At 47.8% G+C, this 25,713-nt stretch overlaps 1 protein-coding gene across 9 annotated transcripts in view; it reads right to left on the reverse strand.

Moving 5' to 3' along the window:
• Positions 1-25,713, reverse strand: part of Mvb12b (multivesicular body subunit 12B) — a 176,847-nt gene that overhangs the window by 60,924 nt on the left and 90,210 nt on the right. For all 9 annotated transcript variants that reach the window (XM_074053183.1, XM_074053181.1, XM_074053187.1 and 6 more), the window contains exon 7: positions 8,512-8,606. In XM_074053183.1, coding sequence (XP_073909284.1) covers positions 8,512-8,606 — 95 coding nt within the window. The remainder of the gene's footprint in view (positions 1-8,511; positions 8,607-25,713) is intronic.

The following is a 25,713-nucleotide window of genomic DNA, read 5'->3' on the forward strand; positions in this document are numbered from 1 at the left end:
CTCAGATGTCATTCTTTATATCAAAACTCTCTAAGGGAGCACAAGGCTGCAGTGAAGACCATGCTGGGCACGGCTAGCATGTCCTAAGTGAAACTTCTCAACAAGTCTTTGGGCTCCTCTGTGAATCACGGTGCGCGGAGGGGGTGAGTATGGAGAGACGTGACACTCCTGGTTTCTTGGATGTCCTCACAAGCCCTGGCTCCTCACAACAATCCAGGGAAGGAAGTGGGCAATTACATACTAGAATAACTAGTGTTGAGTGACTTGCCCCAAGTAGTATAAGACAGGGCTCTAGAGGGCGCTGTTCACATAGGTTGTGCAGTGCATCTGGGTGGCAGCTGCAGCAGTTCTGCATGATGGGTTGCCCCTGTCAAGATTCTGAGCCTGTCCCTCTGACTCCAAATATTCCATGAGTGACTTTAGAGTGTTCTTAGCTTGCTGCTGCTCTCTGGAGCACAAGGCTTGGTCATGGCAGCTCTCAGTGTCTGACGAACAAGGGAATAGACAAGCTCACCCTTTTCTTTGCCTTTGTTTATTTATATGCTCCTCGATTAGAAAGGATAGAAGGCTGCCTCTGTCCTTTCTAACATGGTCTCTGCTTGCTCAAGGTGCCCACAGGTGAAATCTCCCAGCACAATGCATCATGGGGTGAATCAGGAGGAGAGGGAAGGGGGAGCTGGGATTCCCCACCTGGCTGCAGGAGAACTCAAAATTCTCTGAGGAACAGCAGTTGGGGAACAGTCCTTCAACAACTGGGTGGCAGAGACAGACCAGTGGAGGCAGTGGAGCAGCTTCACAGAGACAAAGGCAAGGAGGATATAGGGAGCCACTGGGTCTGGTGAGACACAGGTGGAGAGGTCACAAGTGGCAGACAACTGACGGGTGAGGTCTGGCTGCCTGGCTGGCAGTGTACTGGTGATGTGGGAGGATTGCAGGCCTGATGTGAGCAGCGAAGGGGCTGCAGCTTGTGCTTTGGAGAAAGGCAGCTGCCACCAGGGTGGCTGGACCATAGTCAAAAAGGCCAGGTCAACCAAGAGAGCCCAAACCTGGCTTGTCCAGATCTCAAGCCCAGCCTGTGAGTGGGAACACACACAGCGAAGACAGGTCAGCCTGACACTCAGCTCCAAGGGATTCTCTGGAGCTGAGAATCCCTGGGATTCTCCCATGGGGCCTGCCATGGCCTTGCTCTGAGGTCAGATGGCCTGACCCCAAGGCAGGGATCTCTGAGGAATATTGGTGGAGGCACTCATGGCAGCCCAACTCCAGGAGGTACAGCGCCCGAGTGCCGTGTTTGCTTGTGTGTGCCGTTCATTAACTTCAGTGACATGGCTACCACGGCGGATGTGTAAAAGCACATCCAATTAGCCAGGCCTACATGAATATTTGCACTCTTAAATCTTTTGCATTTCGAAAGGGTTAAAGCTTATTATTAGCATATAATTTACAGTCCTTTCTCCCAGGAAAGGAGTAATGCACAGTAAATGCCACATTCATTTTAATAATACATGTTACAGTCTGTGCCCAACATCTGCACAAAGGTAAAGGAGACAGATTTTTTTGACATGTCCCACTCTGCCATCTAAACACAGGCTTTTTGTTTCTTAAGTGACGGAAGGTTTAATCAAGAAAGCAGGCAATTCATCAATCGAAACAAGGCAGCGTGCGTGCGCCTGACAGCACACACATGGTTGTGTACAGAGCGAACCTGGCCACCTGTCAACCACCCCGTTTACATCAGGATATACAAATACGCATGCGATCAATTCCCCATCCGCTTCCACTCAGTTCTTCTTTTTTCTTTATTATATTTTCCTTTATACTTGATTTTGTTGTCAGTCGGGGCCAAAGGAGATGGACAGACAAGGGAAGCAACGGCTGTTACAGGTGATGATAAAAATTTATGTGCCTTTACCATGAATTATTTCTTCCTTGATTTGGGCACCAATATTAGAAATATTTTTCACTTCATTCATGAATTTTCTCCATATGTTACTATCTATGGATGTGTCAAACTTATGCTCCTTGCTGGGAACCCTGCCACCTTCCCAAACACTCACCCACCACCCCTCCAACCGGAGTCAGTTTTGAAAATCCCAGAGGAGGATAAAGGGAAGCAGAGGTGAGCGATGCAGTCCTGCCTCGGGCCACAGGGACACCTTGAGTGCAGAGGCAGCGTTCCCTGGGGGTGGTTATCAGTGACACAGTCAACCCCCCCCCACCCCGCACAAGCTGACACCCCAACAGATGGGAAAGAGAGACCCACAGCACTCACCCAAGTGGACATGGGTGCAAATGCTGCTCCTAGGACAGTAAACATTCACGCCCAGTGGCTGTGGCTAACACACTCTACACAGAAAGGAACGGTATGTCTCACAAGCCTGCTAGCTTTCATTTCCCAATCCTGCAATGCTTCAAGGTCATTAAGGTATTAAGTGTATTTTTTATTTTTTTTCCCTAATCAAGAGACAGAGATAATGTAATCATTACTAAAGCAAGGAAAATGTGTTTTGGACTGTGCCGTGTGCTGCAGGTGAAGTTGTAAATGATCACAGGGTAAGATACACAGACTTTTTTCTTATCATAAGATGAAGAGCTGGTGGCAGAAATTTTATCCCATTGGATGAAATATATAAATCATGAATTTCATAATACTGATAATTAAATGTCCGTCTTCCAATTTAAATGAGGCCTAGATTGGAACTGCATGGAGAAAGCTGATACTCACAAATCATTAATTATTTTTAATTGCTTCCTGCCTTCCCAGCCTGACGTCAGAGTTACAGAGCTTGTCCACAGATCTATGTTTCAGATAAAATCCTCCTTCTCTCTGTCTTGACAAGAGGATGAACACTCACATCTTGAAAGGAGGTTGATTTTTGAGAAGGAAGAGCTGTGGGACAGTAATATGGCTTTTCCAACAAGCAAAAAAGAAAAGAAAAAAGGTAACAGCAGAGTGGCCAGCATTCTAGGGCTGCTGGTAGAACTGGGTGCTCTTTAACTTTTTTGTCTGGTCAGCCTGATGCTGATGGACCACAGATGAAGTCAGGAAGACGCCTGCCCAGCTACTGAGGAAAAGGATTCTGGTCCTCAGCGGGATACGTGCCTTCTACACTGTGTGCCTCCTGACAGCATGGGGCATTGAGATGTTTTTGGTTCCTTTATGCACCCGTTTCATATATGTATTTGTTTAATTTTGCTATCTTACATGATGTTTATTTTATTTTTCAAGAGGGAGAAAGGCAAGTTTTCCTTGGTTAAAAACAAAACAAAACAACCCCTCTGCACGTGGAGATGGAAATCAGTTTCTAACAACAGCAACAGAGGACATAGCATGGGTTCCTGAGCCCTGGGTGCTGGTTCCTTATGCAAAACCTGCAGTAGGCCTGGGTTAGAAAAGCAGCACTGAGTGCCTCCCAGCTAAGCCTCTCCTTTCAGGACCTTCTGGCACAGGTGTGCCTCTCCTGACAGAAGCCTGGCACAGGTGTGCATCAGGCTTGGGCAGGAAGCTGGGGACAAGCCACTCTTCCTGACACCCTTGAGGTGTCCAGTTCCTTATGTGTATCTTATTCAATTCTCAAACAGCCATGAATGGATACTCCTCCCCACCTCATGGACTGTTTTTATTAGACTCACTGTCATAGTCACCGGAAAGTGGTTGTAATGTTGTTCACAGCACTTTACAGGGGCCTCATTTTATCCCAGGATATAAACATTTATAGTTCTCTCGCTGACATACAAAAGAATCTGACATATTTACTAGTTTTGATATTTATCTTTGGGATCATTATTCATATATGATGCAACCTGGACAGGGCAGAACTAAAGAACCAAGTCTGTCTGAAACCAAAAGCATACATCTTGGTAGTAGAGATGTTGCTCACTTGGCTCAGTTTTCTAGGAATGCAGACATGGGAGTTGCCATGGACCCATGGCGGCTTATGAGGAACTCTAGGCTCAATTAACTTGCCCTCAGCAACTGGCTTGTTTTGATCTTATCCATCCAAGAGCCTCTTCTGATTTGGAGTCACCTCGGAACCCCTGCACATGCTGCACCTGCTTAGGATTCTTCGCCCACCCTATTTTCTCACTCCCATGATCATTTTGTTATATGTTTTTTGGGGCTACCTTAAATCCTCCTGGGTCAGGTGAAATAGAAACCAATTAATGGTCAAACATCCAAACATCTAAAGAAGGATTCTAAGGAAAAAGAAAAGATAGAATGACATCATCCAGGACTAGAATACTAAGAGATGATTTTTCAGTAAAAATAAGACATACTTAAGAAGGAAACTATCAGCAGGGAGAGTCCTGGAGAAGACTTCAGGGGTGCGTGGGGTGGCACCTGGAGAAATCCACACAGTGCAGAGAGGAGCCCTTCAAGGAGGCCAGACCTTAAAGGCACATTCAGATGCCCACATGACCGGGGGGAGGGCGGTGGGGGGGGGGCGGTGCGGGGAGTTCCCCCTGGAGGACAGTGAGGGAAGGCATGAGCTGCCATTCACCCAGAGAAAAAGCAGTGAGAGAATGTGCGTTTAAGAATTAACTTTAAAGCAAGGCAGCGTGAGAAGGAGCAGCACTTACAGCTTTTGACTAGTGACAGAGGCCAGGGGTGGGCAAAGTGTCCTGTAAGGGCAAGAGGGTGAATATTTCTGGGTTTTCGAGCCATGTGGTGCCTGCTGCAGATACTCAACTCTGCCATGTGATGTAAAGCAGCTATGCACAATCCACACAGGGCTGGGCATGGGTACATTCCAATACAACTTTGATCTCATGTCATTTTCACATGCCACTAAATACTATTTTAATTTTTCAACTACTCATAAATATTAAAACCATCATCAACTCGTAAGTCGTACAGTGGGCTGGGTGGGATGTGGCCATGGGCTGACCCTCACTCAGGTGCTTGACTGCTTTAGTCAAGCCAGGCAGCCATCATTTCACATCTACCTCCTTCTCTAAGGAAGATCATCTTCAAACACCGACAGCAGAGCAACACCACGATGGGGGACTTGTAGAGTCAGAGAGGGGGACAGGTGGCTGGACAGACAGGCGCTGGAAGGGCTGGAGGGGCAGGAAAGTAGAAGCTGAGGACCTTGGGGGAAGCTGGGTGAATAGGGCTTCAGGGGACCAGATGTCAAGAAAAAGTTATGTTCTCAAAAAGGGACAAGGAGAAGACTATTGTCTGTGTCCTGAGGTGATTTCCAGTAAGATTCAAAAGCAAGGCAGCTTTTGAGCACTCAGAAAAAAAACCCAAAAAACAAACAAAACTACGTGGTCACTGAGGGCCAGCAGGGCTTACCAAAAACATGCCACATTGACCGGGGATCTGTTTTTCTTAATATAAAAGCAACACATGCTATTGTAGAAGAATGAGGACTGGCAAGGAAGCCAGGGAAGAAGGGCAGGTTGGAACGTTTGGGAGGGACCACTGTGAACACCCTGGTGTGGACCTCTGAGGACTTTTGACATATTTTTTAAATGAGACCACATTAAACATTCTTGTCTGCCAGCTGCTTTTTCCCATGTGACAATATTCATGCCCACCTTTCTATCACAATCATTCTTGGGATGGCTTGAAAGTTAAGCCATTGGCCAGATATTTTGTACTCTAACCATTTTCCCTTGTTTTGGGCATTTAAGACATATCCACCTCCCGCCCCTGCTTTGGGGTATTATTTTTAAAAAGCAACAGTACTCGTCCTTGTGGATAAATATTTTTGCACATCTGTAAGCATTTTCTGGAAGAGATTCCAATAAGAGGAAGCATGAGACTGAAAGTTTGCTACATGGCCATTTTGTTTGGGGTACAAGATGGCAGAGCAAGGGACATAAACTTCTCAGGATTTTAGCTTTTGCCCGAGAAAGTTCCTCACATCACTTCCGTGGGCTGAACTGTGGAGAAGAGATGATAAGTTTGGCTGGTGGAAAGCAGAGCACCTCCAAGTTGCTTGGGGGATAAGAACGTACAGGAGGACAGAGCCCAGCCTAATGAGGGCGATCTCAGACGTGGCTGGTGGGAAGAGGTGGCCCCAGATACTGGAGGTGTTCAAGTGGCAAGTCAGGGTGACCAGCTGCTCTGGGAGTCTTACAGGGTTGCTGTGCAAGGCAGATGCTGAGCTAAATGCCCCCTCCTTCATCATCAGGTCCTGAGACCTCTGTGCACAGGGTACCTCTCCAGTGTTGCCCCCACACCTCTGAGCTGGCTCTCCCTTTGCAGGTGCGGTGGGCATGAACTACCGGAGAGCAAGGTCCAGGAAAAGGGATCTGCTAACAGGCATGCCATTGAGCAACATTTAAAAGTAGTAACCATACCTACACATTAAACATGGGCTGCTTTTCATACTTGTAATTATGTTGTTTTGGAATCTACTGATCCTAGGAAGGAGCACAGACTAAAGGAGCAATAACCAGGTGTCCTCAGGAATGACTCAGACAATACCAGAGGTTTGCACCAAAGGCTCAGCGCCTGACAAACAAGGGCCAGGGTTGGCTGGGAAGGAGCATGGTTTGCTGACTCGTTTCATCAGCAGCAGAACTCCAGCTATGGAGGCATCAGCACTGGGCAGGGGCTGGGACCTGGGGCACACTTTGCCTTAACCGTTTTTGGAACAAACCATTGGAAACCCTCGCTTTACAATACCAAACTGAGATGTGATGCTTGGCACCAAATTCCATTCATGAGGGGGTGGCAGGGTGGTCTCTGCTCCCTTCCATCCAGAACGAGGCAGAGGCTCTAGCAGCTGGCGGGGGGTGGGCAGGCTTCCCAGTCGTGCCCCTGTTGCCCAGTGCTGAGCTTGCAGGCCTTATGGAGCCAGTGGGTTCTGTGGGGTATTTCTGGCAGCATCACAACAAAGTGGCTCTGGATGCTGGCAGAGCCATTTGGTGCCTGTAGCTACAGAGGGAGGCTGGGCTGCCTGCCACAGAGGCTGGAGCCTCAACTACCTCTGGAAGATAAAATCCCACTGAGCGCCACTTACAAAAATGGAACAGGAAGTTTCTGAATGGCTTCCCCTGTGTCCTGAGGTTGTTACCTTGGTATTGCTAAACTAGCAGCTGAAATGAACCCAGACAACACCTCATCAAGGCAGCGGGGCGAGGAAGCAGTGGGCCCGAGGCAGACAGCAACACTGCTGCCAGACCAGAGATTTCGCTCTGTGGGGCCTTTGCTGCAGAAATGCCAACAGCTGGGAAAGTCATCAGAGAGTGAGGGGACATGGGGTAGCCCAACACTACAGCTGGAGAGAGATTTGCAAGCTACAGAAGAAAAGTGGCTTGTGTGACGGAGCTGTCCCTGAGTGTATTCTGCCCAGGATTGCCTGGCTGGATTTCATGGGCCTGTTATTTGCCACTCTGCCACTAAGCATCTGGGGAAATATTCAGCTTTTCTACAAAATAGGTCATCTTTCCACACTTGTTATGTTCCCTGTAGAGACTTCTGAAATAGCCACAGCACAGAAGCAGCTCTCCCTAGAGATGTTTTTCTTAGACAAACTGTTCCCTGTTCCCTGGAGAGCCTGGCTCCTGGAGCGCAGCCAGCAACAGGGCGTCGGCACCTCCCCATCTTCCCCTTCCCAGCATGAGTGTTGCCCAGAAATGGAACAACTGGCTTTTGCTTGTACTTCCAAACCTATTAGGGAGTGATCATAACGAGAGAAACGAAAACCGACAAGAATTATGCCATTGTTCATTTCATCTGTTTAGTAACCTGAAGTTGCAATTTTTAGAAAAAAGATTACCTTTTAAATAACCGATTCATTATGGTACATGAATGAATGCCATGTTCCCCTGTTCAAAATGTCACTCACCATTAAGGGTGTGTGCTGGTAAGTGGCACCGATTTACCACTTCCCCCTCATAGACAAATACCTCTGCCTGGTGGCCTAGGATAATCAGAGAGGAGTGTGTGGGTCTCCTCAGCTCTTAGCAAGTCACCCACCCTGCCATGCACCTCACGAATCTCAATTCTGAAATAAGGCTGCTAAGTTCCCCCTCCCTGGTGAAGGTGAATGGGGAAACCAGGACTGATGAAGTTCCTGCCAAGGTAACACTATCAATTTCAAGACTAAGTTCAGAAATTACAGACTCAACTCTGGACGTGTGAGGGGGAGACGGCCTGTGTACCCTCTGGCCACAAGCTGGCAGTGAGAAATGAGAGGTGAGCAGATTCAGATCTGGGTGGGCGAGTCGGCCGGGCTCCGAGCCCCTGTGGGAGACCTGCCCAGGTCTGGCAGGTGAATGATGTGGTGAGAATTCTCAGGGAACCTCCCTTCAAGCCTGTGAAACCCACACCATGTTTTTCATCATTAGTTTCAAAACATACTGAGTATTTGGCTTTTCTCTAAGTACTGTGGTAACACAAAGGAAAGAGAAGGTGGTCCCTGCAGGGATGGGACCAGGCCTCTTGCAGAGAACAAGAGAGGTGAGATAGATGAGGTGGCTGGAAGACAGCACGGAGGAGGTGATGCCAGAACACAGGCCCCGCAGCCAGCTTGCAGCAGTGGCTTCACATACCTGATATGGCATACAAATTGGAGTGCTGGTACTCATAGTCTGTCCGGGTGCTGTTCCTGCCTCGGAAGGTGGCGGGCAGTGTTAGAGAGATGTGCCTGAGAAAGAGGAGAGAAAGGCAGTTACAAGGAGCTTGGAAGCATCTCCCGAGACTCAGGTGGCACCTGATGCTGTCAATAGCCAAGCCACAGCACAGAGCAGGGAGGGTGCCCCTTCCCACCCTCCATCTTCCCTCCCCCAGTCTCAGCCCTCCTGAGGAATCCAGAGGCCTGTGGCGACATGGCCACCTTCTCCCATACCGGGGAGGAGATCCAGGAGGAAAGGGTTTCCCAGTTTTATGGTGCATCCCAGGTGCTCCATGGAGGTGGCAATCTGGCCCAGTCCTCTGCGCACTGAGTGAAATGTGCCAGTGGGACCAAAATGCCCAGCTCTCAACAGAAGCCTTCTAGTAATTTCCACACCTGTCTGCAGGGCTGCCAAGGACCACAGCACAACACCCCCTTGGAATAGAGGTGTCAGGTTTTATTACCAGGTGAGCCCAGGACAATCAGCCCAGGTAAGTCATGACTGTACTGCTGAACTGCTGTGGTCTGTCCTCCTCGGGCAGAGCACACAGCAGGTGCTCAGGAATGCACCCTCGATTTGGCTGTCTTTTGCAGCTGGGGCGTTATCCATAAAAGCTCACTACAAGCACAACACATACTGGGATATACTCAACAGTGAGCAGCCCCTCAACACGCACATCAGCTGCTTCTAACCACTGCTGAAAAGGAAGATTATGATAACAGGAAAAATGCTAAAAACCCAGCAGGTCTGGGGAAAGAAATACCACCATCAAAACTGCTTGGAGGGGTGGCTGGGGGTTGGTTTGAAATGGCTCAGTAGCCTATGCTTGGGCCATACCCAGTCATTTCCAAAAGGGAAGAGAGAGGAAGGAGAGTTTATTGCACACAAAAAGCTGCCAGCCACACGGTGCCTTTTTTACACAATGCATGTATGAACTTCTAGGACTTCTGGGAGGAGGGGCCTTCACGCAGAGCTGCCCCCAGAGGGCAGGGGCCTCGAAGAGCCAAGGTGAGCAGGTTAGCCTTTATCAGTGGGGACACCTGTGCCACAGACCCACAGGCTGAACCATTTGGAGCTCTAGTGAGCATGGACACCAGACTCATGCTGGGGGTCATACACGCATGCAAAGACAGGTAAAGCCAGGCGTTGACTGTGTCCCCCAGGGTGTGGCTTGTGCATGGGTGAGGATGCTACCTGGGCATTACTGATACCAGTGCTGACGAGGAAGACAGGGGAGCACCCTTAGGAGCTCACAGGCTGCAGGGCTAAAGGTGTGTGTGTGGGGATAAACTGCTGTGTAAGATGACAGGTGCTAGGAGAACTGGGTACCAGTGAGCACAGGAGGAGGGGACAGCATGTCCCACAGGGGAGAGGAGAACTCCTGACACTTCTGGGTGATAAGGGGGTGGAAGAATCTGACCAGGAAGTCAGGGGAAGCCAAAGTTATGTTGTGGGACTAGGGCACAGGTAGGAAACAAATTAGAAAGGGGCCAGGGGCCAGATTGGAACAGACACCAATTGCCACAGCAACATGCTTTGGGGTTTGTCCCCGGGGATGGAGGTTCCCTGGCTCTGTTGCACTCATCATGGCAGAGATGAACTAGCCACAGGATGCACGGGCCTGGCCCCGGGAAGCCCACTTCAGTGGCCTGCTGGGGTACAGCCCGGGAATCTGCTTCTAACAAGCTCTGGTGGGGATCTAAAGACTGGCCAGGGCTGGGAACCCTGAGAGGTCAGGGGCTTCTGTGAAGGTCTTCAGCAGTCAATCACTGCCTCTGACCACAGTGCAAGTCAATGAAGCGCGCAAACAGAAGGATGAATTATTGTCCGCGGTTGTAGCTGAACAGAACCGGAATGATGACAGGTGACCCTACAGAGTGTCGCCAGGTGGCAGGCCCTGGGACACGTGGATGGCAGGTAGTGTCCTATGGCTCCTCACAAAGTCCCTGTGTGGGGTGGGTGCACCATGAGCAGACCTGTGCAGAATGAGAACACGGGTGCTTGCTAGGCTGCTGTGAAGAATTTCATGGTGGCAACAGCAGCGCACAAAATCAGCATGGGGTCCTTCTGCATGACTGCAGATGGCACACCTGTGACACTGCCCTGGGGTAGGCACTGTCTTTGTCCCCACTGTACCAACGAGGGAATTTCCAGCAGTTTTGTGCTTTAGGGCTGCCAGACTCTAGGATTTCTAAGCCTTACAAGTCCTGAAAGGTGCACCTGGCCTCTCCAAAAACCTGAAGCTGTCTGTGGGGTGTGGTGGCCATTCCTGACCCAGAGGCATCAGGATGGCTCAGGACAAGGGCCATCTTCGCAGATGAGCGGAAGTGGATGATAACAAAGAGATAGAAACAGGGCCACCGGGATCAAATATACATCACCATAAATCTGTGGGGGTTCGGTGGCAGCACAGGCAGGGGACATGAAGATGTCCACAAACTCATGAGAACACCTGCTTCCAAGGTGATCTCATCTGGAAGCAGGAAGACAACAGTGCTGTGAGAAGCAGGACAGGTGAGGGCTCTAGGGAGTTTTCCCTTGGACATGGGCCAAGGAGGGGACTGAGGACCAGCGGGAGGACTGAGGAAGAGGAGGCTGGGAGCTCAGCTTCTGCAAGACACATGACCAGTGGGAAGATCTAAAAGGAGGCTAGTGTGAACCATGGGGTGCACAGTGCTCGGGGCCCAGCAGGAGTTCCCACTCACCCCGAGAGATTTTTAGGCAGAAACATGACAAGATCTAATGACAATTTTAAAAGCCATGTCTGTGGAACATAAGGACATAAAGCTGAGATGCTGAAGTGTATGGGAATGATAGCACATTGTGATGGAGACTGCCACAAAACTATACCCAATTACTCAGCACCTGTTATACAGACCATTAATTTCTGTCTAAATGACCTGCCACAGTCCCCCCTAGATGGGACAGCTTTGGGGAAATTCTGTGGCACACAGGACTTAAAAAAGAGGTGTGCACTCAAGAGAAATCAAGTGGCCTGGCTCTGTAGATGCCCCACCCAATCAGGACTTCCAATTCAGCCTGGATGACCACAGCCTGCACTCCCCCCGACCTCAACCTATTTCCCTTCCTTCTTTGAAGATGTCTTTTTCTGGACCCCTCCATTCCCTTCCTCCCTTCCAAATGGGCCTGGAGCTCTCTTCTCACAGCACACACTGCCTCGGCAGCCTCATCCACAGCCACATCCCCGTTCAGTCAGTTCCCCCACCACGCAGCAGCCCGCCTCTTCTAACTCAGCCTCTTCTCACTACTGCTTCTTCCACTAGGCAGAATAAAAGTCTTAGAACTCCGAATAGACCTTGTTCTTTCATATCTCATCCCAGTTCTTTATCCGTGCTGCTCCCTGCCCATGGAGTCTCCATTCTTACACACTCTCCAAACTCCCATTCATCCTTCAAGACTCCACTCAGCTATCCTCTATTCTCTCTTTGGTAGAACAGCTAGATTGGGGCCTGTGTGTCCTCTCTTATGACTGTGACCTTCTCAACAGCAGGGCCAAATCTCCTGGATTCATACCCCATTTTCTAGGACAATTTCTGTCATGGAGTAGACAATTACTCAACATTTGCTGATCAAGGGTTAAACTTAGTTCACTGAAACCAGGGGTCTTTCTGTGGCATGAGCTGCTGTTGGCACCGTGATTTCATTTTTCTGTGTTGTGTTTTCCCAGTTGGACACATTCTCTTCGAGAGGGAAGAGGTGTGGTGGACAGAGAAACAGGAGGCAGCTGCACCCAGGAATTCAAAAGGGGAGAAAAGAAAGTTTCTGTCTGCACAATGCAGGGTTGGTGTGGGGAATGTGACAGTGAGAGAATTAAAGTCCCAGGCCTGACTGCAGGAGAGTTGCTCGACTGAAATCTGCTGACTTGAAACCAAATTACTTCAAACTCTAGCTGGAGAGTAGAGCCAGGAGTAGAGGCTGGCACAGAAGTGGAGGCCAGCACAGGAGCAGAGGCATGCATTGGAGTGGGGCCGAGACAGGGCTCAAGAACAGCAGAGGAACCCTGGCCTGAGACAGTGTGGGGAAGTTTCTTCCCATTTTCCAAATCCCTTCTTTTCTTCTCTTCTCCTACTCTCCTCTCCCCTCCCCTCCCCTTCCCTTCCTTCCTCTCCTTCTTTCCCATATTTTGTTCCCACTCTTCTTGAGAGAGGAAGCAGGGACATGTGGACAGGAGGCTGAAGAGGCCCATCAAGACTCCTGTTTATGAGAACAGCTTGGGCCAAAGTCCAAACCACCAGTGCTGAGCACAACAGAGAGGTTGTCTGCTGCAGGAGGAGCCACCCAGGGCCACCTTGGTATGAGGTTGGCCGAAAGTGACAGGTGAGGACTCAGCAATGCTGCAGTCACCTGTGTCCAGCGTGAAATGAGCCTCTGCATCTCCCCTGTCAGGTGTGGCCTGTGTTGCCTACAGACATCACCTGGGCTGATCCTCCTGACAATCTTTAGATAGGAAGGGGAGACCGAGGCTCACAGAGGCAAAGTCAGTGAAGAGAAGTCGTCCAAGTACCCTTTGCAATTACCCTGATGTATTGTCTTGACTCATCATCTCTGCCGCTCACTGGCTGGTAGCCCCAGAAGGTTACTGTGCACCATACACAGCTGAGGACCAAACGCCCAGCATGCCCAGTGTGGTATAGCAGATGCTGCAGTTAAGAACACTGACCCCCAGAATCTGTCAGATGTGAGTTCTAATCCAGAGCCAGCACCTGGGAGATGGGAGGCCTTCAGCAGGGATGGGCTGATTTTCAGTGCACACTGGCCACAGTACAGGCAGAGCAGGTGGCCCACACCAGGCGTGTGGTAAGCTCATGGAAGCAAATTAATGTCATTCTTATTTTGATTCTTCCCATTTCCAACATCCTGGCATTATGCTGGAGTCCTGCTCAGGAGGCCCTGAGTCATTACAAAACCCACTGGACTTCCTTCTACATTAGAATGAAATAGAAACCATCCCATGGGTGCAAGGTCCAGTAGTTTGGCCCATCCCTTCCCTTTGAAGGCATGTTGCCCACGTTCCCTATACAGTTGTCAACCTCAGCTGCAGCTTTCAGCCCCTCTACCTCCTTGCTCTCATTCCTGCCTCAGGGCCTTTGCACTTGCCGCTTCCTCTGCCTGAAACACTTCCTCAGCCCTGCAGAAGCTGGCCTCTCCTCCTGGGTCAGGTCTCTCCTCAGAGATGCCTGCTCTGACCATCCTTCAGAGGGGGTTCCCTACCTCCTAATGCTCTCATTAGGCCCACATTGTTCCCTGCAGGGTGTCTGATTTACTTTTATATCACCAGAACATGATCTCTGTCACCCTTTCTGAAAATCCTGTAAGTTTACCTAGTGCTTACTGAGTGAATGAATGAGTCCAATTCTGACTGTAATTAGAGGTAATTTTGGGACTTATCCAGGAAGGCTTCTCACTTGTCTCCTTCTCTTCCCTGGGACTGGGATGGTTAATGGTTTGGAAAATGCAACTATTCCTGATTCATGGGTATTTTTTACATAAACAGTAAGTACATTCCTGGTGGCACTGTTCATAAAGCCAAACACTGAAATCAAATGAAATGTCAAACAACAGGAGACTGGTTAAAAATGATGGCCCAGCTGAGTACTGAAATATTTTGCAGTCTTTTAAAACATTTTAGAAGACCACTTAATGGCCTGAGCCCATGCCCACAGCACCTAGTGAGACAGATATAAAATCCTTATTTCTCTACTTGGAATTGTGACCAGTCAGCCCAGCTCTCTGGCTGAACTGTCACATGAGATCACGGCCAGCCTGGATTTCGACTTGATGCTGAAGGAAGAGAGAAAGGAGAAATGGAGCTTCAGATGGGCATGGGACACTGGGCTCTTCTGCAGCCCCCGAGCCTGGGATGGGACACTGGGCTCTTCTGCAGCCCCCGAGCCTGGGGTGCTATAAGAACAAGCAGGGACTGGACAGCTTCAAACAAAACTAAGGAAGTGATGGTGCCTGACAGACAACAGTCTCAGTGGAGCCACTTCAGTGGGCCCCAAAAAGCCACACTGTAGTCAGTCAGATCATAGCCAACTAAGGAAACTCAGAATGACACCTAGGGAGGAAGACCTTCTGGTATCACCTCCAGGAGGTCATGGAGACCATCAAACCACTCAAGGGATGGACTATGAATACAAAACTGGTTTGATACCTGGAGAGTTGTAACGGGAGCAGCCCCTAAATCCTACGGGCCTTGACCAAGCTTTCCTCTGCCCCCTGCCCTGGAACTGCCGGGCCTGGTGGCCTTGGCCTCTCTCTGGGAGACAGGCTGCTCCCTAACAAACAGATGAGCGTCATACCCACTGTCAACAATGGCTCCCACTAAATAGATGCTGAGGGAAATTTCATTTCTCCCCCCAAGTCAGTCTGATGTACCTTATTCAATTAGCATGGCCACTCAGCTGCAGACAAAAACATAGAAAAGCCCTTCAGTGATGGGATACAGTTTATTATGTGACAATAGTTGCCAGCACGATTTATTTCCTTTGATGGGATTCTGGTTTTTTCTTAATTTAAATCTGTATTTGCTAGTGCTGGGTCCAGATCTGTGTGAATTTTTAAAATGTTACCGTTAATCCTGTGGACCCAGTGGCCACACACAATGAAGATGGCCCCACCTGGGCAACAGAGCACCTGCTGTCCTGTCAGAACATCAAAGGGCAGCAGTGAGTACTGAAATATTTTGTATTCTTTCAAAACTGCAAACTGAGGGAATGGTGGCCAGAGAGTAGAGGCTAATTTATAGCTAGGGATGTATGCCAATTTTTTTCTCTCTCCCTACACACACACACACACACACACACACACACATACACACACTCGCTCACACACTCACTCCCACATGCACACACTCTCACACACGTGCACATGCACATGCATGTGCACGTGTGTTTGTGACCAAACAAACCTTGAGGCATGAAATTTCACCTCCCATTCTATTTTTCTGGCATTGAAAGTTGTATTAAAACCTCCACTGGGGCAGCGGTTTTCAATGTGTGTTCTAGGGATCCCTGGGGGTTCCTCAGACTTTCAGGGGGTCCATAATGCCACAATGGTCTTCATGATAATACTGAGGTATCTATTATCTTTTTCTTAAATGTATGAGAAAAAATTCAATAAATTGAACTTCATCAACACTTAAAACTGATTCTTGAAAAGATGCTTACAAAAAATAACAGGAAAACCACAAACCCAGAGAAAATATTTCTAAAACATATCTGACTTATACCCAGGATATACATAGAACTCTTACAACTTGATAGAAGGCATCTGACTCAAAGATGGCTAAAAAGCTTGAACAAAGCTTTGTGAAAATACAAATGATGAAACTGCACATGAAGGGGCTTCAACATCATTAGTCATAAGGGAAATGCAAGTTAAATCACAATGAGGTAATACCACACATCCTCTAGAATGGTAAAAGTCAACTAGATGGAGCACAGTAACTGTTGGCAAGCAGGGGAGCAGGTGGAATGCTGACGCACTGTGGTGGGCATGTACAATGGGATACCCACTTTGGAAGTTTGAAGTTCCTTAAGAAAGCTAAGCATATCCTATCATACAACCATTCTAGATTTCTACCCTAGAGAAAGAAATGAAAGCATGTGTCTACACAGAAATTTGTACAAAATTCACTTAGCTTATTTATAATAGTCAAAAACTAAAAACAAGCCAGGTGACAAATTGCAGGCGACTGGACAAATTAAGTGGACATGACTCAGCAACCAAAAAGGAGCCAACTACTGACAGTGAAAAATGAGAAATCTCAAGACACTTATACTGAGTAAATCCAGGAGGGCAAAAAAGAGAACATATGGCATGATCCCATTTGTAGAAAGTTCTAGAATGTACAATCAGTCCATGGAGCTAAGAAAGGGATTCGTGACCGTCTGAGGAGGGAGGGACAAATCACAGAGAAGCACAAAGGACTTCAGGGTGGATGCACCTTGGTTTTGGTCATGGTTTCATAGATGTACCATGTATCAGAACTCATTCAACTGTGTATGTGGAGTTTAGCATACTTGGATTAAACTCCAGTAAAACTGAAAATACTCTCCTGATTAAAAAGAAAGACCTAAATATAGTTCTCTCATGGTATTCCAGAAAAGGCAGTGGAAAGACCTCAGCTGGGTAAGTCCTGGCAAGTGCTAACGGTGACCTCAGACTCTTCCTCTGTCATACTAAATGCCTGAAAATGACACATTCATCAAGGTGAAAAAAAGAGCTGTGATTCAGAATATTTTTACTCCTTTCAAGTTGTCAACAGGTATAATATAACAACAACAGGTATAATATATATGTTCCTTTTTCTAGAAGAAATACATTAAAACATGTTCCAAGCTAGGCCTGGTGGTGTACGTGTGTGGTCCCAGCTACTCAGGAGGCTGAGGCAGGAGGATCGGTTGAACCCAGGAGTTAAGGGACAGCCTGGGCAACATGGTGAGGCTCCAGCTCAAAAGCAAACAAAACAGATGATTCAAAAGTCAACGTTAAGAATGGGGAAAAGCAAACAGGACAAAAGGACTGGCATTCTCATTCGTTCTCTTTAGAGAAATCCGAGGAAATGATTTGAAATGCGGGAAATACCATGAAGACTGAAAGCCACCTTATCTGACATTCTCATAGGGCTTAGCCTCCAGTACATCTGCAGCCGGGTGCTGAGGCCGCCCCACCCCACAGACGGAGGGGCTCATCCCTGCCTGGGCACAGCCTGGACTTGGACACAGTGTGCTTGGGTTTGAATGCTGATGGAAAAACGACAAAATCCACGCTCTCCATTATGACACTCAAAACATGGAAGTAACGTGATGATGTCTACCTCAGAACATCTTACGGATATAAAACCCTGGTTACAGCTGTGGGGTGAGGACTGAAAGAGTGCTCACGACAGGGTGCCGAATGAGGAACTGGGGTGCAGGCCAAGGTATGGAGTGGGGTCTCAGCTGACAGGAACTGTGTCAGAGTTTGTTGTAGCAAAAAACTGGGGATAGCGTGAATGACCATTGCTCAGAGGAATCTAGCAGAACGTGGACTGTAAACATGACCCTGAACCAGGGCAGACAGAACAAGTGGAAGGAGTGAGCTGGACACTCTTCTACCAGCATGGCCAGATCTCAAAGACATGCTGTAGGTAAAACACATTCCAGCCAGGCAGACAAAGCTACAGAGTAACATGTCACAAACTGTCCCATGGAACACTCTACCCTATGCGGCCCCTGTGCCTACAGCTCAGAGCCCAGATGAGGTCTTAAGATGTTCCCACCCACAGAGGGAAGCTTCTGGGCTGGGACAGCCCGGGACCCAGACAGCAGATTCCACCCCCAACCCCGCCTTTCCATATATTTTTAAATGTTACATTTTTTTATGAGAAATGATTTCTCTTTGTGTCAGAAAGAAGAAGATGGCACAACTAGGAGGAAAATTCTCAAAGTTGTCGGGAACATTCTTAGAGCTGGTGCAGGTGAGAGCCCCCAGCACAGTACCTGGTGCTGAAGGGCTGTCTGGTTTTCTAATCTCATGTCTACTGGTGGACCAGGATGGAGCAGTTTGCAAAGGGAGATAATGGATTGGGGGTGGGGACCGTAGAGGAAATGTGCAAAAGCAACAGTAATTGAGTTAAGGAGGTGGGGGGGGGCAGCAAATGGCTAAATGAAATCCCTTTTTACTCCTGCACAACATCACTGGGGAGAAGTCATCTGTGACGCACAGCTTCTGTGCCAGGTGTAAGAACGTGCTTAATGAAGAAAAAGGCTCTTATAAAACACCTGGCGCAAGCCAGGTGAGGGAGTCACAGGGAAGAGGACCTTTGTTGCACCTGCTGGCATTTTAATAAGCACCTTCCAGAGTGGCCACTCTCCAAGGCTGGTCAACGGTGTCAAAGAGAGGTCCCTGGCCATTGCCCACACTCACTGACAGTTTGGGGAGCCTTATTTCTTAAGGACCATATGCTCAGGTCCTGGCTCGCCCTGGAAGGTAATTAAAATGAATCGTTTTCAGCTGTAAGGGCCTAACCAGCACGCAGACTCTCTTCAATGACTTCATAGCCTGGGCTCCTGCTCCAGGTCCCCAGTGCACCCAACTGGGGCTTTGAGTCACAAGAGCTGGGAAGACCCGAGACACTGTGCTTTTCCTTGTAACTTTGCTCCACTGAACAGTTTCAGTGGAGGTCTTCTGATGGCTCTGGGCCCTAACACATTTTATGTTGTGTGGATTTTTCTTTTCTCACTGACTTTAATGACAACCTCAGAGTGGCGGTTTGCTGCCACTCCTACCATCTGATGAGATGTATTCTGTTTTGAAATTGACACCAATGAAGGCAAGTGAGGTTCTGTAAAACCTTCAACAGATCTGTTTCCTCTTGAATGGTATTCATTATCTTACAAACTTTCTAGGCCCAGACCTGAAACTGAATTCTAAATGTGTCCTGTGAAGACGTCCAAGGAGAGGGGCTGTGGGACCAACAGGCGTGCCGGCTGCTGTCATCAGTGTGTGGCAACAGTTGGCTGTTCATTTTGGATTGAGTTCCTACTGTATGCCAAAGCCCATTTGGCTCTGAGATAGTTTAAAAATCCAACTATCAATTAGGTTTTCTCCAGTCAGAACCTATCTCCAAGCAAACTGAAACACAGAAGCAATCTCCTCTATCACACAGTGAAAGCTCCATGTATCATAAGATGTGGTGTGCAGGACTATGGGGCTGTATGCTTCAATTTTAAAACAATGGCAGGAGAGGAACAAACAAAAAACCAGTCACCATCTGCTGAGCATCTACTGTGTGGTGCAGTTCATGTGTCAAGACCAAGAGATGCCACACAGCCAGATGTGGGCCCCAGAAGGTCGGAGAGCAGAGAGGTGGGAGACAGGTTCTGACTCAGGGTCGGAAGTGGCTTTCTGGGGGAAGCGGTCAGCACCTGTGTCTTATTACCTACCACACACTGCTATTCCTCGTGCTTCCTATAAACAACCCAGCTAGGCAGGCCCGCCTGTGCTACACATGGGGACAAAGTGGTTCAGAGGAGTTAAGGAACTTGCCTGAAGGCACACAGCTAATGAAACTGGCTGGGATTCTGTGCCCTGTTGCTTTGCTGAGACAATGCAGAGCTCAGAGCAAGTATAAATGCAGACCTGTTCTCTAATGTACAAATACAACCCATTTGCTGGGACTGATATAACTTCAGCTTACCAATCTGACTATGTAATGAGTTTCTCTCATGGCAGCACCCAGCCAAATCTCTACACTGGACAAGCAAAAAAAAAAAAAAAAAAAAAAAAGAACAAAAAAAGAAACCTGTCACAGGAAGACTAAGGAAATCACAATTCCAAACTCCCCAAGTTCCTAAATGCATAGCTTTAAAGTGTGTGCACCTCGGCAGCATATGGCAAATCAATTACGAGTTTAAATCTTAAAACAAAAACATGGCAAGTGTGGTATGAAATAATCAAGAAGAACGGGTTGGTTTAGATTACAGTGGGCCACTAGAGTTTTGAATACAATTAATCATCATTCCAGGCAATGGGAAGCCATATTGACACTTATTCCTAATTTGAATATTTAATTAGGGTGAAGTTCTTCATCAAATTATTGCAGAACTGGGAGAAAGCCTGGAAGACTTACACAATTACTGCCTTAACCCCTTCCCAGCTGCTTCCTGTGAGCGAGCTGAGGGAGTGAGCCCAGCACGTCCTGCCCTGGCCCTGCAGGGAGGACGCCTGCTCTGAACTGGAGGGGAGCACTAGTGGAGTTATAGCAGTGTCAGAAGGAGCCAAGCCGTGGCCAAAGGAGTGACCAGCTCCTGCTCTGACTCAATTCCGCAATGAACCCTGGACAAAGGAAGGCAATGTGCACAATGCCCCAGGTATGATACATTCTGCGTCCCCCACTTAATTCTCACCACGATCCTGCAAAGGTGGGATCCTCACCCCATGTTACAGAAGGAGAAACTGAGGCTCTGAGGAGTGCCGTCACTCCTCAGAGTTATAAAGAAGGCCACGTGGCTCAACACACACTCACTCACCAAGAATAATGACAGAGGGTACAGTTAAAAAGTCAACTGTACTCAAAACTGTGTTTCAGATATTCCCAACTGTGTGAATAAACTGCAGGACCAAAAGTCAGGCCTCCCCGACAGACATTCTATAGTTTAACTCCTACATTCAAAATGTACCACCAAGCTCCTCAAAGTGGGAAGTCACATGTTGCTGTGGCCAGCCGCAGAGGAGAACGAGGCAGGCGAAGGAAGTAGTGGTGTGCAACCAACCTGAGTACAAAGGGACAAGTAAAGGCGTGGCTGCCCAAACCCTGGCAGAGGGGAGCCTTGCAGAGGGGAAAGTCAGTAAGAGGAAGAGAAAATGTAAAAATGGCTAGGGCCCAGCAATGCATTTACAGCCACACATCGGCTTAGAGAGGAGATCACATTTCCTCACTGTGCTCCTGTTTGACTGCATGAAAAGACTTTTGTTGGCACTTCACAGACCTCCTGTGCTTCTACATGATGCCCAGGGCAGGCCAAAGGCTGACTTTGTATCCTGCACTGGCCATGGCAGGTCTGGAATCCTTTCTGCTCCAGCTCCACTCACACTAAGATCGAGGGACACCCTGATGGTTTCAGATTAGCAATTGCCATAACTGCTTCAGATGGGCTCAACCACCCTCTTGTGGAAGTCTCCACCACTCCTTTCACAGTGGCTGCTTTTAGCAAGAGGCAGGACTGAGGACTGAGGCAAAGAGCCTTCCACACAGAGCAGCGCAGTGACCCCCTCTCACTGCAGCCCCACTCTGGCCCCTGCCTCTGTCGGGAGACTTCTGATCCATCAGGCCAGCTCCAGGCTTGCTCATGATCGAAGCAAATGGCGTCGGGAACTTTGAAACTTTCCTTTGTATATTACATTAATCCATATAAGAAAATCTCTTTTAATGAGGAGTGATGTAGTTACAAACTCTCCAGAGCCATAATTAGAGCAAACTAATTGAAGTTGTGTTTTGACACACTTTCCAAATTCACGGGTGCTGGATGACATATTCACAACACTGCTGCCGCACAACCATGGCGACGGCAAAATCATTAGGCTAATAACACTTATTTGCATTCCTATCATGCCGGCAGCTCTCCCTTAAATACTGTTTCTACTATTGCTCCTTTACTGTAAGTTTCCACTGGAAGATATTAACAGTAATTATTAGTACTTTAGTGGAATTTTAATGTTAAGAATAACAACGTACATTAACATACACCGAATGGCAACTCCTTTTCTTAGCTGCCATTGGAAGGTTTAGGGGTTCTTCTCGCCCACAGTCCGGGGGGTGACCAGATGCAACTCCAGCTGCACTTAGAACACCAGCTCAGTGTCCACGCCCAGCTGCATTTGAGATCTGGGTTTCTGAACTACTTGGTTTCAAATGTTTGATGAGAAAAATCTTTCTTTCCTTTTTTTTTAAAGTACAATAAAATGAAATAGTTAAGTAGAAATTTTTTCCAACCAGTTAAAAAATATCAATTTACAACAAGGTCTTTGGCAGTAATACTAATGAATTCCAGGAGGACATGGTTTGGCTGGTCTCTGTCGCCACCCTCTTGGTGATTAAAGGCAGACGTGGGACAACTTGCAGGCGAGCAGGGCTGGGGGGTGGGGCAGCTTCGATCTGTCAAGACAGAGGCACCGTTTGCCACCAACGAGGCCAATTTTTTGGATGCTTAACTCAGACATTCATACATGGAGAAGAAGACTCGACAGTTCTAAATAATGGTTATTAATGACACTCTCTTCCAAAGTGACAAATTACTTCTGAAATTTAGAATCGAAGAGGTATAAAGAGTGAACATGTTCTGCCGATCGTGACAGGAAATACCAGCCAGCGTGCACACACAGGGCTCCTGTTCACCTGAAGCGGGAGGAGAGCAGAGTCTAGGCTGTTGTACAAGGGTGGTGACCACAGCTACCTCTCTCCTAGGTGTCTCCCAGCAGTTCATGCTGGTGACCAGGGCCCTCAGTGAAAAGCGTAATACCCAAGGCTCAGTGTACTGTGAGGTAAGACTGAGTCCCCACTTAGCATAGGACTGAAAAGGTGCTCAGATCCCAGATTCCTGTAAATACCTCGAGACCAAGAAGAACAGCCACCACAGCATTCACCATCCATAATCCAAGAGAAAATGTCTTAACAGAAAATGCGTACTTGCGTTGAATTTCAAACTTCTCAAACGTACACCATGGCTGAAGGAAACGCTTCCTTACAAAAATGCCAGACCATGCTCCTTTAAAGCGTTTTCTGTTGCTTAAGTTACAATCCTCGTACCAATCTGCTATTTTTCAAGTCACTGATTACTTTCAAAAAATGAAATAAAAAGGAAAGCAACTCTCGTAGCTGCAGCAACACTCCAAATCATGGTATTTATTCACTATACTTAAGTTTTATTACACTTGAACCCTGCATCGCCAAAACACCTACCGCCCATAGAAAAGAGATGAAGAAAAAAGCCACGCCTGGGACTGGGCCCCACACTTCCATTCCAGATGATCTAGTCTAATCTCATAAACTGAAATATTTAAAGAGTCTCTAAACCTCTGACCTTACTTCTAAAAACCAGCAACATGTGGGTCCTGCTAGCTTTTCATCTTCTTCCAGCCTACTAAAATATCCTCCTTTCCAAATTTCAAGAGTATGGGGGCTGCCAAACTCAGATTCACAGTGGGCTGTGCGTGAGAGCACTGGGCGGGTGGCGGGGAGCAGTCTGTGAGGACATAACCCGCTCCTGACAAAGGGCCCAAGGCCACATTCCTCTTCTCCTGCCCAATCCATCTCTAGAGCCTGGGAAAACAATTTGGTTAGCAGAATAAAGCCTTGGCTAAGAAGGAGGGGAGCTGAGGGCCGTGGGCTAGACGTCTTTTTGGTTTTGTACTAGGTCACACCACTGGCTGCAGGAAGCACTGAGATAGGGGTCCGAAACACCAGGAAGCCTGAGACTCTACGGGCAGGCAGTACATGCTGGCGAGCCCTGGGCCTGGTGCCGGCCCTCGGAATCCTAACTGTCTGCTCTTGGGTAGCCATGACCTCTCCAAGTTCAGTCTCCTCTTCTGTTAAAATGAGGTTGGGATTATTCACCTCACAGCATGGTTATAAAGATTAAAGGCACATACATACATATTTCTAAGTATTTACACAATGCCTGGCACATGCTCAGAAAACTGTAGCTGAAATAACACTGATGACGATGATGATTGTACATATTCTAATAATAACAATTATTATTCAGCTGGAAACACAACATCTGCTGCTCAAGAAAGACATTCAAGTTGAATTCTACCCTGCCCACAGGCAAAACCCCAACCCAAATAAGCTCAAAAGGCCTCTTCAAAGTTACTGCAAGCCAAGGATTTTATTAAATATCCATATTAATAATTGAAGCCCTGCCTTGAAACAGGACAGCGTGTGTGTGGGTGTGTGTGCATGCGCGTGTATGTAGTAAAATCCTGGAAAATAGCACTGGTGCTATTTTTTTTTTTTTTTACTTTATTTGGTAGCTAGATTTACACAGAGAGACTCAGGTGAAATATTCCATAGAGCTACCTACAGATAGACTGTCAGCTTGCACTCTGATAAAAGGTAAAATACCCTTCTTTAAATGGGTGGGCTCACAAAAGCAACCCTAAAGTGATCTGATAAATCTGTTCTGACACACAGAAAACTATTTTCATAATTCTGAAAAAGGCCTTTCTCCAAAGCCCGGAGCTGAAGCCAACTGCACAAAGAGCCAGTGCACACTGGAGAGCATGCCCAGACGAGAACGAGATTGCATTTATAACACTGCTTCTTGGGATGACCATCACCAGAAAGCACATACAACCATCACAACCACCGAGAAAAATGAGACACCCACAAAGTCACAAAAATTACAAAAAGTGCATTTACAAGCAGCAAATGCCTTGTCAAAATCTGGTGTGAGAGACTGAAAGCCAAGGCCGGCTCAGAGGTGGGAGCAGTATTGACTAATAGTCAATTCTTCATTAAAGAGGAGCCCTGGCTTCCCAAGAAGCCATATTAAAAATTAATATCAAAAAGTGTATTACTCAGCCTAAACTCATCATTCATATCTAACAATACCAAACTGCATTCTAATGAAACCTCTCCTTCAAAATTACCCTGACACCAACACTACGTTGTGTAGAGCTTCAGAGGCAGCTGCTGCTCCACTCACCGGCATTTTGAGGCTGCCCAAATCCCCTCACTCTGCAGGTCTCTGCCACACCACTCTCACGGTCCCCAGAATAAATCGCTTGCTTGGAACCCCACTGAAGCAAGGGCTACATATCTCAGAGTGTGAATTCAGACTACTTAGACTGTGTCTAACCAGGGAGGCTTCTGGAAGTTAAGTTCCCAACTGCATGACCGGCTCAGCAAGTCCTGACCCCCAGTTGTTGGTCGGGAGCCTAGAGAAGCTGCTGTGAAGACAGCAGGGGACCTGGATGGCTGCACCTCAACTGGGCACAGGCTCTGTTCCCTGTGAGAGCTTCACACAAGGGAGTCTGCGACCATATGCAGTGGGGCTCAGTGACATCTGTAAGCTACAGGGAACTGGCCTGCTGGGTTCGAATCCTATCTCTGACACTAGCTGTGTGAGTCTGGCAAGGAATTTAATTTCTTTTATTTCAGTTTCTTCCACTTAAAATGAGGTTGACACAGTACCTGCCTCACAGGTTAGGATGGAATGAGTTACTACATACAAAGCCATTAGAACAGTGCAGTGTCTGTCATCCTGTCAATGCACTGCAGATCTTTGGGGGCTGGCTGGAGGGACAGCCAGCCAGCCAGAAGAACAGGTGGAAGGAGAACAAAGATCCAGATGCCTGAATCTTTGCATTTACACTGGCTCACTTTATCCAATAAATATTTTCTGAAAATAATTTCTTTGTGCCAGGCACCTGGAATTCAGGGGTTCCCAACTATCTTGTGGCTACGAATTTCTGCAGGAATACTTCCTGTAGCAAAAGCGATGACACAGTGAAAGTGCTTTCTAAGAAGGTTTCTATGGTGGTGATACAGTATTAGCATCCTGGCTGTTTCTTCGAGAGCAGCCTTTTCTGTGGCTTTAAAGGAGAAAAAGGAACCAAGAGGATCCCTGT

This window comes from Castor canadensis, chromosome 13 (genome assembly GCF_047511655.1).
Source record: "Castor canadensis chromosome 13, mCasCan1.hap1v2, whole genome shotgun sequence".
NCBI classification, from domain to species: domain Eukaryota; kingdom Metazoa; phylum Chordata; class Mammalia; order Rodentia; family Castoridae; genus Castor; species Castor canadensis.